Below are 16,913 nucleotides of genomic sequence, written 5' to 3' on the forward strand. Positions count from 1 at the left end.
CGGAGTCAGTCCTGCAATTATTCCTGGAAAGCGGATAGGGAGAAGCTGCAGCGCGATTCCTGGGAGCGAGCGCCGGTTCAGCGAAGGCAGGAGCCGCCGGGTGAAACGGAGGGGAGATGAGCCACAAAACACCGGCCGGAAAAAAGTGACCGGGGAGCGGCGCGGTTATGCCGAGAATTTACCGTTAAAACAAACCGCGTTACCTCCAACTAAAAAACGCTGCTAACACCCGAGCCGTTAGCTGTCAGTAAGCGAAACAACCGGCGGCGGTTGGTGCTGCCGGTGTGACGTCAGAGCCGCCGGTGCTGTGAGAGTTCTCAGAATAGACTTCTAGGAAACGGTAAATTTTAAAAGCCAAGCCTTTACACGCCGTCCTCCTCACTTTGGATCCCATTCTGGTGACAACACACTCCAAACCCGCTGCTACGAGATTTTATACATGTTTTAAATGAATTCTGTTTTCTTTTTTTTACTGTTCGTTAGATATCCAGTGTTCGCAGATAAACTACAGGACCAGACCCCGTTTGGGTACGCGGAGCTCCTCGTCTCTTTATTTCGCTTATTATAGGCTTATTCATATCAAACCGATGTTAAAGCTTATTTTCCCGTAAAGGTGTTTTTTTTTTTTTGTTTGTTTGTTTTAAGACAAAGCCCAGTCTTATTTTCTGAAGAAGAAACCGATCGGATTTTAACCCAGACGATTCAAGAAATAGCATGATTCTTTGTGTACCAGGGTGAGTTGACTTTTCTTTGTTTCTGTGTTTTCTCTGTAGTTGTCTGCGTTAAGAACACACTCTATTTGTAAAGCAACGTAGGCCTACTCTTAAGTCTACCAAATCCAAACGCAAAGGCCTGTTACACTGAACACTAAAAATGGTCTTAATCAGAAACTTCTTAATGGTAGTAATTATACAGTACTTTTTTTTATGAAAGTCTCACTGAGATTAAAATGTCCTTTTCAAGTGTCCTGGCATCAATAACACAAACACGAAATATGTCACAAAATCAGAATTAAATAAAAATGTGATTATAAAATCATAAATAAGACTAAATATTCACATTTTGTGGTTCTCAAGTTGAAACTGGACAGTGAATTCACCTCTTGTTCTTCTTATTATATAACAATAAACACTGAACTACTGCATTAATATGGAAGAGTAAAGTCATGTGGGTTTTTTTAAGCCATTTTAACCACATTTTTCATCTTATTTCCAGTCCTAGAGCTCCTCTGCCCGCTGCTCCGTCGACTGAAGCCCCACGGGGCATGCGGGCAGGAACTGTACCTCCTTCCCCTTGCCTTCAAAGCACCCCTCCGCTATGGGACCCCACAAAGGACCTGCGGGCAATTGCCAGCAACTTCTGCTATCTAGAAAATTCAGGTACAGTATGAAAAGTGTTTCACTTTTACGGCCACTGAACCTAACAAATAAGATTCTTGAAAATCCCCAAACTGTTCCAGGCTCTCTGTTTGGCACTTTTCTGTTGTAAGAGATTTAGTTAAATTACTTGATTGCAGACTGTTAACATCAAGCAACATACAGGACAGTGGAAAGGACAGCACTGACTGTTCAGAGTGACTAATATTTAGGAATCTGTTTGTGTAGGATGGTACTGGGGAGCTGTAACTGCAGCTCAGGCCCACGCTGCACTTCAAGAGGGATCTGAAGGAGCTTTTCTGGTACGGGACAGCAGCCACCCTCTGTACATGCTGACCCTCTCGGTCAGGACAGCACGCGGCCCCACCAGTATACGGATCCAGTACAGCGGCGCTAAGTTTTTGCTCGACTCCAGCTCCCCGGCCCGGCCCAGCCTGTCGTCCTTCCCCAACGTGCCCAGCCTGGTGCAGCACTACATGGGACCAGAGAGGAAAGCAGAGGAGGGGAAGGTGGAGGAGGAGGCTCCTTCGAAACCCTCTCAGCAGACGATTGAGGAGACATCTGTGGTATTAAAACTGAAACGCCCCGTGTACAAGCCCCAGGGCCTCCCCTCCTTACAGCACCTCACACGCCTCGTCATTAACAGACACTCTGAATGCCCTGACCAGCTACCACTCCCGAGGCCTCTGCTGCGTTACATACAGGACTATCCCTTCAAGGTATGAGGGGTCCCTCAAATCCACTATTCTGACTGTATCTCAGCTGACTTTTAAAGGAAAGAAACTGTCAAGCAGGTCCTTTGTGCCTGTAAATGACACTGCTGCTCCAGCAGTTGGAGGCCAGTCATGAAAATACTGGACACAGGGTCATGTTTTTGCTGACGAAATATGTACAAATTCAGCTAATACTGACGTGCCTGGTTTCAGACTTAATTTGTCAAGGACTGGGTGATGAGGTACCTCAGAAAAAGACAACTTGTGAGCAAACCTCAGTACTGTAATCTACACTTATTTTATGATGAATGTGGAAATTGTCTATTTCCATTTTACCCTCATGAGTTCTGGATGTACATACTTTTCCTAAGAAGTACACTGATTCCATTGAGACATCTTTTACGCCATTTTATTTTTCTCAGTAAGACATTTTTTCTACCTTTTACATGTGTACATTTTTCTATTAAAAAAAGCAATTGGAGTCTAACTTGCTGTCGTTTATATCCTTTTTCTCTTGTGCTGCCTAAAATGCCAGTATTACTCACAGGGTAAAGAGAAATACTGTCATCACCATCATTATTAACCACCACATGATGGCTGCTCTTGTGACACTTTGTTACGAAATATTTTCACCCTCTATCACCTTTGAAACACAAAGACTTTGTGGCCTTTGAGCTTTAAGTGTGCGAGAGATGCAGATTGTGTGAGGAAGTAAAGGCCACATTGTGTGTTTTTGCTCAACAATGCGTACAGCCTGCATCTGAGTCAGCGAGTGGACAAGCGAAGGGGAGGACCGTTCATCAGCAGATTCACAGAACTACTGAATGCTTCCTGGGAGGAGGGTGAGATTCTGAGAGTCAGGGTTCTAAGAAAAGCCTCGGTAATTACCTTCAGCTTTGAGCCTGCTTTTGTGCTACCTCGCACACATTTTTTTTATTGTGGTGCAGGATGTGGTCACAAATGTTACTAGATTAAAAGTGCAGCAGTGACATGAAAATGATTTGAGCTTCTGCAAATTGTGAATTTTTGAATGATCTAATCAGTGGGAGCACGTGCTTGGTGGCTCAGTGGGGGTAGGGGAGCTGAAGCTGAGGCGACCTGGGCTAAAGCCAGCGTAATAGGATCTCAGTTTCTCAATCGAGATCCAGCTTGTGGTGCTTGTTTGACTTCTCTTTCTGAAGGATGCAGAATCGCGGCCTAAGAAACAACAACAACATTGAGTGTAATAGACTGAATTTGCAAAGTAAGCAAGCTTGATTTTGTAATTAGGGTAAGATTTTCAGGGAAGCCTTTTACTTTAAATCAAATAGACAGTGATGGGCCTAAAAGATCCACATGAATACAACTTTAGCATGAAGTCACAGCAGGTTAAATGATGACAAAATGGTTTAATGACGCCCAGGTGACAGACATAAAGGCTGAGAGGTTCTCTAGACAGACCTGCCAGTGATGTCGTGCCGTGTTTCCAGATAATGCATCTCTTCCACATTCGCCTCCACCCACCGTCGAATGAGCAGGGGGTGTCTGGGGTCCACCTCCAAGTAAACACGACTGTTATTCACCAGAAAAAGAACACACAATGCATTAAAAATGTAACTATCAACAGGACAGGATTATCAGAAGCAACCTTGAGATGAGAGCAGTGGCACATGTCTGGAACTGTATTCCCTGTAAGTCTTTTAAAAAGCTAAACTCATTACAGAGGCAACACGATACGTGTGTTTTTCAGAACATGCTGTTCCTGTGACAAGCCGAAGCCATTAGAAATTAAACCCAGGTGGGTTTGGGTTTGCGTGTGTGTGCGTGTGTGTGTATGCTTGTGTCGAGCAGTGGGGCTCCTTACCCATGATTTGATAGAATCCGTTGAGCCAGACTCAAAATCTGTTTGATCACTTTTAGGCCATCTTTACCTCCATCTAAAGCAGCGTGGTCTTCAAACCTGGGCATACAGACTCATATGTCTCTCAAATGCATCCATTTGATGTCACATATAAAAAAATAAAAAACATTTCTAAGGACATCGAATGCACAGATGCAAATTAATTTCATGCATTTTCAAAGGTTTGGTGTTTTGGTTACTTGTAAACAAACATAGCATTTAGTGCGTACAATTTTATTTTTTGTCAAGAATTCTAAAATTATGAGCATGACTTTATTTTAAGCCCCCTGTTTAACATTTATAAACAGTTCATGAGATGGTTTATAGCACATTATAATACACTATACTGTCTACAAAGCCAAAATACAGTAATTTAGTCAATACTTAGCTAAGGCCAGAATCTGACTTGTTGACCTTTTTTTTGTAGCATATAAAATCTTTATACCCTAGAAATGAATAATTCAAAAAGAAAATAGTATGTTAGATTTGCAGTTACTACAAAACACAGCTAAAAACCAAACCAAATTGTCAACTACACACAGCTAAAGCAAGAGAGCTAACTAAAGCTAAAACTAGCTAGTAAGGGAGCCACGCATACGGCTAGCCTCGGCTAAAGCTAAATTTACTTTTCCCTGTAGCCATTACATGTAATTGAAACATAAATATTGATTAATTAACATCTTGGTAATTTAGTTTGTGATCCAACATAAATAAGGTAGTAGCTAAATCCACTCATGGAGAATAAATACAGCTAGCCTGCTAAAATAGCTTAGCAGAGTAGGAGTGACTGCCATCTGAGCTCTTGACTCTAGTGAAATCCATGACTTTGGTGTGGTTAAGCTACTTTTAAATCACATATTTAAATTGATTAAATTGTTAATTATATTTACTTCAAGGTATTTTTTAAAGAAATGGTAGATGGAAGCTGAAAGAACACATTTTGTTTGCTGATACTGTGTTTTTCCCAGTGGTGGAAGAAGTACTCAGATCTTTTACCTAAGTAAAAGTAGTTATACCACAGTGTAGAAGTACTCTGTTACAAGTAAGTCCTGCATTTAAAATTGAAAAAGTAAATTAAATATTTAAAAAGTATCCAGCATCAAAATATACATTAATATATATTATTTGTTTATTATCTTTTGTATTATTAATTGGAATCTGCAAAGTAAAGTAAGTAAAAAGTACAATATTTCCTTCTGAATTGTTGTGGAGTAGAAATAGAAGTAGCAGAAAATGAAAATACTAAAGAAAAGTAAAATTATACCTCAAAATTGCACTTAAGTAAATGTACTTAGTTACTTTCCACCACTGTTTTTCCCCTCTTAGTACCTGAAGTTTTTCCAAAGGCAAAGTGCAGTTTTTAGGTCTTATTTATGGTCAATGTCAATGATTTTTTGCTGTAAAAAAAGAAGACATTTTCCTATCCGTCTGTTACAGTTTCCCCAGTCAGCCTGAAAACTAGTTTAGAGTACTGCATGTACTATCATTATCTATGATAACAAGTATGTTATACTGTGCTATCAATCATTCACTAACTGTTTATACACCAGTTATGGACAATTCATAGGAAGAGTTGTAATTGTGGACAAATTAATTAACACTTAAATTAATTAACATTTTTGTATTGCATTATAGTTTATTATAATGTGTTATAGCAATTTATTAAGTGTTTGTAGAGCTTATAAATCCTAACTGAGGGAAGGTTTAATGAAAAATAAGTTTGGAGAGGCTGAATGTGTTTTAGTCACCTGAAAATTTCAGGTTCCAATGACGTCATATCCTCTGAGAACAGGTACGGAGGGTTACTGACCAAAGCTGAAACAGGGCTACAGAGGCTCAACACAGTTTCTGCATCTGACAAAACACAAATTAAAACTTTCTTTTATCAGCAGTGTATTTATTAATGTGCTATTTAATGACTGCAGTGCATTGCTTTTAATTACCTCTCATTACATCTATATGATAAATCTGTAATCTGTCCTGAAGCCCCAACCTGCAGAGAAAAATCCTTATCAGACTTTATGCGTTTTTCTACACACCCCAATTAAAAAAAAAAAAACTTTAATTGAAAGTCTTTAACCACAGTAAAAGTAAATGAATAAGGACATTTACAACTTGTTTTCATGTGCTATGGTACAATTACCTTATCGCATTATCTCTTGTTAAATCCACCGCATCCTGGCTTTGATCCACAGCAATGGCTTTAAGCTAGTGAAAGAGAAACACACAGCAATTAAAACTGCTGTTTACTGTTTGGATACAACTACCCAAGGGAAAAAAAATCTCTTTGTCTGTATTTCTGTATTTGTCTGCAGGCGAAACTGATGTTTTTTCAACTTTTACAATCTGACCTTATGACAGGATAATAAAAAGTGGGGCTGACAATAACATACCGTGCTTTGTGATGTAAAGACAATAGTGTATTCTACTACAAAGCCCTTTTACTTAGCCATGTGTATCTATGCTACAGCTGTAACTAATGATTTTTTCTTCTATTAAGCGATTAATCATTTTGTCTTTAAAATGTCAAAACTGACAAGCGGCCATCACCTGTTCTCAAAATTACTTAATTAGTCTGACCAGCAGAAACACCAAATGTATTCAACTTCTAAGGATAAGAAACTGACAAACTATTCACATTTTTGAAACTGAAAACAGCCAGTGTTTGGTATTTTACTTGACTATCATAATTGTATGAATTTGCTGTTTACATCCCCCCCTCTGCTAACCCGGCATCGGCGTGCAACGCCATAGCAAAACTCCAGACTCAACCCGAGTGCACTCATATTAATCTCGGGTGACTTCAACCTTGTAAGTGTTTCAACAACACTGACTAATTTCACCCAGTATGTGAGTTGTCCTACCAGAGAGGAGAGTACACTGGACCTGCTGTATGCTAACGTTAAGGATGCATACAGCTCTTCCCCCCTCCCGTAGGTCAGACCACAACCTGGTTCACCTCAAAGTCTGCTATGTGCCTCTGGTTAAAAGGCAGCCTGCGACCACAAGGACAGTGAGGAGATGGTCAGAGGATGCCTATGAGACACTTCAGGCATGTTTTGAGGTGACAAACTGGGATGCACTCTGTGAGCCTCATGGAGAGGACAATGGCGTTTGCCCTGGAGTGCTAAAAGCCTGTGCCCCCCAGCTATGTGGAGTCCCTCAACATGTCTTCAACCTGAGCCTGAGTTTTCAAAGGGTCCCTGTTCTGTGAAAGACATCTTGCCTCGTTCCTGCGCCGAAGACGCCATGTCCCAGTGGCCTCAAGGACTACAGACTGGTGGCACTGACCTCCCACGTAATGAAGACCCTGGAGAGACTGGTGCTGGAACAGCTGCGGCCCACGGCCAGACCTTTCCTTGACCCCATTCAGTTCGCCTACCAGCCCCGGCTAGGAGTTGAGGATGCCATCATCTTCCTGCTGAACCGCATCTACACCCACCCACAAGCCGGCAAGCACAGTGAGGATCATGTTTTTTGACTTCTCCAGTGCTTTAAACACCATCCGGCCAGCACTGCTGGATTGGCAGCAGGCTGACTGGCAGACCACAGCATGTGCGTCTGCAGCACTATGTGTCGGACAGCGTGGTCAGCAACACTGGGGCCCCCCAGGGGAATGTCCTCTCTCCCTTCCTCTTCACCATCTACACCACAGACTTCAGCTACCAAACAGAGTCCTGCCACTTTCAGAAGTTTTCTGATGACTCTGCTGTGGTGGGAAGTATCAGCGGTGGTGATGAGACGGAGTACAGGGCTGTGGTGGGGAACTTTGTCTCATGGTGTGAGCAGAACCATCTGCAGCTCAATGCGACAAAGTCTAAAGAGCTGGTGGTAGATCTACAAAGGGCCAAGGCACCAGTGACCCCGGTTTCCATCCAGGGGGTCAGTGTGGACATTGTAGAGGACTACAAGGACCTGGGAGTACACATGGACAATAAACTGGACTGGGCTAACATCTGCATCGACATCTTCCGGACAATGCTGAGGATGTTTTATGAGTTTGTGATGGCCAGTGCTATCCTGTATGCTGTTGCATGCTGGGGCAGCAGGTTGAGGGTAGCGGACACTAACAGACTCAACAAACTGATCTGTAAGGCCAGTGACACTGTGGGGGTGGAGCTGGACTCTCTGTCGGTGGTGTCAGAGAGGAGGATGCTGGCCAAACTATATGCCATCTTGGACAGTGTCTCCCACCCACTCCATGACGTGCTGGTCAAACAAAGGAGCACCTTCAGCAATATACTCTTTTCAGTTTAATTTATTGATATTTATTCATACTTCTATTACTGCTGTGCAATATCCACCGTCTCATAATAATCTTAATAAGCTACACTTAACTTGACAGTACTCATTATTGCACTATTACTTATTACTTATATTATTACATTGTATTATACCGTACATACTTATCAACCTCTAAATCCACTTTGGTACTTACACTTATTTTAGCTTTTATACTTTATATCCACTTGTACTTAATTTATCTGACCTGTATTATAGCGTATTATATTTTGATTTGCTTAGTACTTCTGTTCCTTCTATTCTCAAGTGTGCATTGACGTGACAGTGAGCAGTTGTAACGAAAGAGTTTCCCCTCGGGTATCAATAAAGTATTTCTGATTCTGATAATAAATACATTCTCTACCTACTGGTCAGTTAATTGACTGATCACTTCATCACTTGTGTGTTTATATATAAAATCAAAACTAAAAGTCTGTTAAAGGGGAACTCCACTGTCTCCACGTCAAAGTCTGGGGAGTACTACTGCATATGTAAAAATTTTGCATAGAGCATTTTGTGGCTCCAGAGGAAGCAGCGCAAAATCTGATAAACGGGACGTCAGTTGGGGCTGAAGACTACAAGTTTAAAAATGAAACAAATCCAGGGGGTGGAGTTAGAAAGAAGTGAGCTTACCAGACCACTGTAGCCCGCTCCTCATCTCTGCTTGAGGCTAGAGGCTACATTAGCTGCTACTAGCAGAACACACCAGAATCACCAAACGAGATGTTGGTGGTCGTGGTGCATTGTGGGTAATGTAGGCACCAGGTTTTAACAAGAAAGAACAATGCATGGAATAGAAAAGACGACATCTCGACAATGTTATAGGAGTGCAATGCTAAATTGGTGGCGTGCTCTCTTTAATGTCAGCATTGCAAAATGCTCACAATGACACTGCTTCATGGTAATCTATTCAATAGTTGTTAGATATTTCAGCCTGAATCGAAGTGGTGGAAAGTGGCTAGAAATCTATTTCCTACGATAAACACAAACCTCACCTGAGGCAGACTCTTCAGCAGACTAAGAGAAATGGCACCAGAGCCACATCCCACTTCCAAGCATGTATGCTGGGCATCTGTACCCACTCCAGTCCCGGGCCTCATCTCCAGATCAGTGAGCACAAGTTCAACCAACTCCTGCACCAACACACAGAGAAAACACTGCTCTGGTTATGTGTGATTGATCATTGGGATTTCACTTTACATTGTACTTATTGTGTGGCCTGATTTCCTCCTGTCCAACCTCAGTTTCAGGTCTTGGGATGAACACAGGAGGTCTCATCTTCAGCGTCAGATCTCTGAAGTCCCACTCCTCAATCACATACTGCACCGGCATTCTAGACCAAAAACACACACGTTTATGAGTATTCTCAGTAAAAACAACAACATCTGAATACATATTTATACAGAGGTGTATGTAGAAACTTTATACCTGGATAGGCGTCTGGTGCAAAGCTTCCATATCTGCTCTGTTTTTTCTCGGCTGAGAAACTCTGTTAACTTCCCCTGCTCAAGACTTTCTATCTGGATAAAGAAATGGCATTTAAGAACAGGAAGGGATGCTGTTAAATGTGAAGGCGGCTATTCAGACATTACATCAGACAATATAGAATGAGCTCAGCAAATTTCAACTCACAGTTTTAGCCCCGAGCAGATAAGCAATGATGTAGTGGCTAGAGTGGTCAGGCTCTGTCACACCTTTCTCCGCAAAGTGTCTGCTCCATAAGTCCACTGCCTGAAGTGCTGTGATCCTGCCTGCAGGTAAGGCTGGAGCACTGCATGTACACAATGAATGGGAGCCCCAAATTCCCTAAAAGCATTTAAGTGAGTTTCTAAGTAACAACAAATCTACAACTATCGCGCATTCCAACTGTGGTTTAACAAGCTGTTGTTGATGTCCCCATGTGGCAATAGTGACGCTGGATGATGATGACTCAACATCAGATCAAACCTCAGACACCACTGATTGAAGTACACTCAAGATAAATGTGTCACCAACAATTCACCAGTATTTATCACTTCCTCTGCACAATGGAGGATCAAGTGATCTGTGTGTGTTAAAAAACACATCCTCTTTCTCCACTATCTACGTGGTATTTATGACATCCGTTATTTGCATGGGTAAGTTACTAGAAGCTCGTAACCCCCATCATCATCCAAGTGACGCTAACGAGTCAAATTTGAAAACTCAATATCAGATCAAACCTCAGACACCACTGATTGACGTACACTCAACATAATGTCTGTGTTGTGTCACCCACAATTCACCAGTTTTCATCACTTCCTCTGCACAATGGAGGATTAAGTAATCTGTACACTGAGTTATGTGAGATTATTAGATATACCTACACAATTTAATGCAATCCAGTAGAGGACTGCATGATGGTGAAAGGTGTTTCTAATACTCTGTCCCTCATGTACTGTACACGGAGTTCCTCATTGGCAGGAAAACAAAGACACGTTTTTAAATATTTTAAGTCATTAATAAAGATCTTAGATCCACTCAAATGTAAATGCACATCAACCAATAAATGGCTCAATAATTAAATAAAGCATGATCACTGTGCTTATATGTGCTGTAGTTTGTAAATTCGGTTGTCTAGCTGCTACAACAAGTCTACCTACAATCAATCAAAGTTTAGTTGTGACAGTTATTTTTCACTTATCTCCTTGTCACCTGAGATATTGGTGTTCATTTGTCCTTAATTTTTATGTACTGTATGTCAAGTGTAACGTTAAAGCTTGGTTTAAAGGTACATTTTAGCACCCTGCTTTGCTCCATTGTGCACAAAGCAGTTAGCATCCCATCTACTGTACCAAGAGGACTCCCTGAAAACAACAAAAAAAAAAACAATTTGACTAGGTAGTTACCTTTGGTCCAAAGCATCTGGAGCCTGCACTCAGAGATCTTCTCCACATGATTAATCTGAACAAACACCCCCTCTACATCACTATTCCTTACATACAGTGTGTAGCCATCAGCTGTACTCGGTATAATGTTGTTCTATATGTACACTTTCTATGTCACTTGTATCGTCTTATATGGACATTAAACCACATTTTCTGTGGTCGGGTGTCACGCTAGTTGACACTGTTGATAGTATTTCCTGCACATGGCGCAGCAAAGTGACGCAAAACGTCTCCAGATGCGGCGCACACTGCGCAGCATTGAGGCTAGTGAATAGTGTTGCCTTTAGGTACTGTCGAATATATGACACTTTTTAGCATAGAGCGCCGAAAAACACAGCAAAGTGGTGATCAGCACTGAAAACCGTAACGTTTTTCAATGTATTTACGTTGAGATAACGGAGATAATGGAAGTCGTGTGAACAGCTGATGGTAAAATCGATGTATACAACTGCTAGCTAATGTATCAATCTCAAACTATGTGAAAGACACTTTTTTCCAAGAATAATGCAAATGCAGATGCAAACAATGTCTAAAAACACTTTACAACAGAAAGTGTGTTATTATTATTTTTGTTTGTTAAAACACACATCCTCTTTCTCCACTATCTACGTGGTATTTACGACACCCATGCTAATAACGGACGTCGAGACGCTCGTGAAGACATCAGTATTGTTGTTCCCCAATCTGGTGGTTTGCATGAATCTGTCGAGTATTGGAGAGTTGTTGGATAGTTTGTTATTGGCAGCATTTCTTTTCAAAGTACAGTGATAACAGATTTGTTCCGACGTGTATGTATTGTATTTGTATGTATTTCACGGGAGGTCACTAAATTGTCTTTCAACGTTAAAACTGGAAGCTAGCAGCTAGCTTCAGCTGCTAAATGACAGTTGAGGCAGGTACATACAGGATATTGTCATCTAAAACTGAAACGGTTTGGTTAAAGTTTGATAAGCTGACCATTTGGTAAATTCCCTGCAATTCCAAGTTGCCCTGACAAAAAGGTCTATGATGGGTATGACCAATAGAATAGAGTGTATATTTTTCAGTGAGTTTCACCCCACCCTGGGTCCAAAGATAACATATCAGGTAAGTGTGCACATTATATGGTTTTTTGGTGTGGAGTTTAGCATCATAGTTCAGCATCTTTAACAAGGGGAGTTAATTGTCTTAATTACCATAGTCACTACCAACATGGCATAATTTTTTTATTATGATAGTAAAGTTATGGTAATCATCAAGTTGGTATCAGAAGTACATGGAAATTGAAGTGCAATATATGCTGTTTTTCATGTTATAAGGTAAGTATGTGGAACACTTTTTCAACATAGTATCAGAAGTAGCCATGAATCTCGATCAATAGTTCCAAAGTTTCTTCCATGTGTAGGATGTCAAATATTGGGAATTAGGCTATGTTAATCTCAGGGATGTTCATTTCTTCACTTTCTAGCAAAATATATTACAGTAATCATTAGTCCCCATTTCTTACCATCAAGTTGAGGTTTATCTTGGAGTTTAATACTGTACGTAAATGCATAGTCTTGGGTCATATTTAGCATTTGAAACGCTTTCCGGTGTCGTGTGAATTGACCTCCAAAGGTGTTTCAATCGGTCACATTCTTAGTAAACATGCATTGAACCTTAAAACACAAGCAGTGGCACAGATTGCTCCGGGACAGTCTCTGTATCCTTGTGTCTGACTATATATAGCCTAATGGAATTAAAATTAGAATAATTGATCTTATTAATGGTAAACATGTATTTAATCCCGCTACACATTCTTGTAGTATTGACCTTGGAAGTGAAAAGTACATAATCTTGTTAGTGTATCTTATAGGATGTATTTTGTCAAACAGTGTCCCCTGTGTCCTCTCCTGACAGGTCCCAGAGGAATACATTTCACGGGAGCTCTTTGACACAGTTCAGGTTTATATTATCACCAAGCCAGAACTGCAAAACAAATTAATAACAGTGTATGTAATCGAACACTCCTCTTCTGTCTCTTTGCCATAATTCATTGATTTGTTCACCTTGAAGTCTGTGTTTATGTTTACAAGGGAATGGTATGTTTCTCTTTTTCAGCATCAAACTGTCCTCTGTGCTTTTTATATATTTTTTTAGCACTGCCATGGGAAAAAAGTTAATCGGTTGTCCTGTGTGCATCGAACATAAAAAGTACAGCCGGAATGCCCTCCTGTTTAACCTCGGCCTCGTTTGTGATGCCCAGACCAACACGTGTGCCCTTGAGCCGATTGTCAAGAAGCTGTCTGGCTACCTCACAACTCTGGAGGTAGTGAATAATACATTTTCACATTTGTACTGGTCACACTTTTTGTATAGTTTTCAGTATTAAGACATTTCGGAGATGATCTTAAATCTTGTTGCCTCGTTGTGTTTCAGCTGGAGAGCGGCTTTATATCCAATGAGGAGAGCAAGCAGAAACTTTTACCCATAATGTCGACATTGCTGGAAGATCTTAATGCGACAGGAGCCTGCACATTACCCATTGGTATTATTCTGTATTTTACTGCGTATATTCCAGTTTTATCTGTGGCAAACAACCATCTGTATCTTTAACGTGCATGCTGAAGCTGGTTGTGAAATACAAATTGTGTGTGTGTGTGTGTGTGTGTGTGTGTGTGTGTGTGTGTGTGTGTGTGTGCGACAGGAAACAGCCCTGATTTAGTGAGGGACAGTAAAAGTGTGTTTGGATAGTGTTAAAACATGCTCATTGTGATCCGACTAGTCTTGAAGATATTGTTTGCAGCAGCGCCAAAAGCTGTCTAAATTAAATTTAGTGATACTTAGGTTTCACTACAGACAAATAAGGCACAGCAGCACCACTGTGCAAAGCAGTTGTGTACAGTATGCTGCAAAGAGAGGAAACACATTCAGATTGGTGAAACACATGCTCGACAAACACCAGAGAACATTCAGAGAAGGACCGGTCGCAGTTTACTTGTTAAGATTAGTAATATTTGTTATTTTTCTAGCTTGATTTACTCTTTTAGGAAATGTATTGAGTACTAAAGTCCATGGTTTGGCATTTGAAAACCAAATTTTGTACAATAGTCAGGATATACATATTTTTTAAATCTAGTCTCTTTTTCTGTTCTGTGTCTGTTTTTAGATGAGTCCAACACCATCCACCTCAAGCTGATCCAGCTGAGAAAGGACCCCCCAGTTGTACAGGAGTACGATGTGCCGGTCTTCGCCCAGTGCAAAGACCATTTTATCAAATCTCAGTGGGATCTCACCACTCAACAGGTAGACCTCGTCACTGACTTTGGGACTGTGATACAACGTGTGCCACAATTCTAATACTCATGTGCAATATACTCTATTTTCTGTTTAAAATTCCCAATTTATTGATATTTATTCATACTTCTATTACTGCTGTGCAATATCCACCGTCTCATAATCATCTTAATAAGCTACACTTAACTTGACAGTACTCATTATTTATATTAATACATTGTATTATACCGTACATACTTATCAACCTCTAAATCCACTTTGGTACTTAAACTTATTTAGCTTTTATACTTTATATCCACTTTGTACTTAATTTATCTGACCTGTATTATAGCGTATTATATTTTGATTTGCTTAGTACTTCTATTCTCAAGTGTGCATTGACGTGATAGTGAGCAGCTGTAACGAAAGAGTTTCCCCTCGGGGATCAATAAAGTATTTCTGATTCTGATTCTAAGAATCACTAGATAAGTGATCAAAGGCCTGTTATCAGCTGTGCATGTAATGATATAAACACTTGCATCACATCCATAATTTTATAGATGGAAAGGAGGCATGAGTGGAGGAGAAGGTGCCATTTATTGGTACAATAATGTGTTTTTGCTGTAATAATGAACAGACAAGCTTATGGTGCACAATAGTGTACACAGATCTTATTAATCCAGCAATTCAGGTCTTGGAGCTCAGTACAAGCCAATAATGTTCTACTGTCTATTGTTTACTGCAGATCCTGCCCTATATTGATGGATTTAGACACATCCAAAAAATCTCTGCTGAAGCGGATGTAGAGCTGAATCTTGTTCGCATTGCTGTGCAGAATCTCCTGTGAGTACATTTAAGAGAATAAAGGGCAACACACACCAGCGGTGGCTGATGCGCGTCAAAACACGCTCATCCTTTGTTTTCTACAGTAAGCCCACACACTGGCGCGGGTTGATCCACACCAACACGTCAGTATACGCCACTATCCTATTTCTCTCTGCTGATGTGTGTTAGCTCTTCAGGAGAGCATCACTTTTATCACATTTGCTCCCCTAAAATGATGCGATGCTTCGTGACACAGCTGGTGTGTGTTGCACTTCAGTGTTGTAAGATTTTTATTTCCAAAAGAAACCAAAGAGAGATACTCAAATCCTCCTTTTCCTTCACAGGTACTATGGCGTCGTGACTTTGGTCTCTATTTACCAGGTACCAATCTAAACTCACACAGCACAACACATTGGACTTATTCCGTTGCAGTTGTGCATCATTACACTATTGTGTGGTGGTACTATTTTTGATGGAATATTAGAGCCAATGTGATTTAGAGGTCCATTTAGTTTGGGGATTGTCTTGTGCCTTTTTACCTCCCTCCAGTATTCCAATGTCTATTGTACCACCCCCAAAGTCCAGAGCCTCATCGATGACAAGTCCGTTCAGGAGGAGTGCCTCAACTACGTCACTAAGCAGGGTAAATATGGGTCGCGACTGATGAACACAAGTGTTACTTTTTATTTTATTTTGTGATTGCATCGTTGTATTGTCTGTCAGGTCAGAAGCGTGCCAGTCTGAGAGATGTGTTCCAGCTGTACTGTGGTCTGAGTCCAGGAACCACAGTCCGAGACCTTTGTTCTCGCTACTCGCAGCAGCTTCAAAGGGTCGATGAGAGGTCAGCATCTATCACCTTATCAGTTCCTGAAAAGACTTCATGACTCAGTGAGGTCAGAGTGACATTTATTTACATGTGTGTCATGTCATGTTGGCTTTCAGGAGGCTGATCCAGTTTGGACTGATGAAGTCTCTTATTCGACGACTGCAGAAATATCCGGTGAAGGTGATCCGCGATGAGAGGAGCAGGCCGCCTCGACTCTTTACCGGTTGTCATAGTTATGATGAGATCTGCTGCAAAACAGGCAGGTTTTACAACTCTGTTTGTTTAGCATAACTAATAACTAATGGTGGAAAACAACTCTGCTTACATTGTCGTAATTTTACAGGGATTAGTTACCAGGAGCTGGACGAACGTTTGGAAAATGATCCCAACATCGTGGTTTGCTGGAAGTGATTTGACATGAACTGAACTGAAAACAGAGCAACAGCCATCAGACTGAAAAATACAGACATGCCTCAACCAAAGATGCCTTTAGTGAGAGGAATAACAGTGAAAAGTGATGTTGTATTTTGTCATTTTTATGTTATGGTTTTTTTTTTTAACTAATCTCTTCATCAAGAATTGGCATACAGTTCTGTTTAGGTCAAGTGAGGAAGGTGATATTTATTAATATTGTACATAAGAAAATCTGTAATTAATAAAAGAGATTATACCACAGTGTGACACTTTGTTTTAAATCACAGTGCATAAAACGATGCAAAAAACATCTAGGATCATGCATACAGTCATACATGTAGGTGACAGTAAAATGCTATGTACACATTAATGCATCAGTAAGTACTTTTGCTAGTAATACTTCCTTGTAATATTTTTGCAGTGTGGTACTGCTGCTCTGGATACTTCCTCCATCACAGT

The 16,913-nt window shown here is 40.7% G+C and overlaps 3 protein-coding genes across 8 annotated transcripts; 2 read left to right on the plus strand and 1 right to left on the minus strand.

Moving 5' to 3' along the window:
- The first annotated feature begins 23 nt into the window (after positions 1–23).
- Positions 24–2,576, plus strand: cish (cytokine inducible SH2-containing protein). 3 transcript variants are annotated; one of them, XM_044215926.1, is made up of 5 exons: positions 66–340; positions 484–528; positions 646–734; positions 1,216–1,379; positions 1,605–2,576. In XM_044215926.1, exons 3-5 carry the CDS (start codon positions 715–717, stop codon positions 2,099–2,101), a joined length of 681 nt encoding a protein of 226 aa, XP_044071861.1. In that variant the 5' UTR covers positions 66–340; positions 484–528; positions 646–714; the 3' UTR covers positions 2,102–2,576. The 3 variants fall into 3 exon arrangements, with proteins under 3 accessions (XP_044071843.1, XP_044071851.1, XP_044071861.1); XM_044215916.1 differs by having other exon boundaries at positions 61–528; XM_044215908.1 differs by having other exon boundaries at positions 24–734.
- On the minus strand, positions 2,483–11,388 carry hemk1 (HemK methyltransferase family member 1). 4 transcript variants are annotated; one of them, XM_044215800.1, is made up of 11 exons: positions 11,117–11,385; positions 9,882–10,055; positions 9,678–9,769; positions 9,489–9,582; positions 9,245–9,382; positions 6,112–6,176; positions 5,912–5,961; positions 5,717–5,822; positions 3,933–4,028; positions 3,530–3,624; positions 2,483–3,286 (listed from the first exon to the last, which is right to left on the minus strand). In XM_044215800.1, exons 1-11 carry the CDS (start codon positions 11,162–11,164, stop codon positions 3,129–3,131), a joined length of 1,116 nt encoding a protein of 371 aa, XP_044071735.1. In that variant the 5' UTR covers positions 11,165–11,385; the 3' UTR covers positions 2,483–3,128. The 4 variants fall into 4 exon arrangements, with proteins under 4 accessions (XP_044071735.1, XP_044071742.1, XP_044071748.1 ...); XM_044215807.1 differs by having other exon boundaries at positions 3,530–3,640; positions 11,117–11,383; XM_044215813.1 differs by lacking the exons at positions 5,717–5,822; positions 5,912–5,961 and having other exon boundaries at positions 11,117–11,388.
- Positions 11,389–11,786: 398 nt separating this feature from the next.
- Positions 11,787–16,715, plus strand: nprl2 (NPR2 like, GATOR1 complex subunit). The gene is made up of 11 exons (XM_044215786.1): positions 11,787–12,241; positions 13,034–13,125; positions 13,274–13,442; positions 13,553–13,661; positions 14,283–14,419; positions 15,135–15,232; positions 15,559–15,595; positions 15,764–15,857; positions 15,938–16,055; positions 16,157–16,299; positions 16,384–16,715. Exons 1-11 carry the CDS (start codon positions 12,161–12,163, stop codon positions 16,449–16,451), a joined length of 1,146 nt encoding a protein of 381 aa, XP_044071721.1. The 5' UTR covers positions 11,787–12,160; the 3' UTR covers positions 16,452–16,715.
- The last annotated feature ends 198 nt before the right edge of the window (positions 16,716–16,913 follow it).

The sequence above is a fragment of the Siniperca chuatsi genome, linkage group LG2 (assembly GCF_020085105.1).
Source record: "Siniperca chuatsi isolate FFG_IHB_CAS linkage group LG2, ASM2008510v1, whole genome shotgun sequence".
Taxonomy (NCBI): Eukaryota; Metazoa; Chordata; class Actinopteri; order Centrarchiformes; family Sinipercidae; genus Siniperca; species Siniperca chuatsi.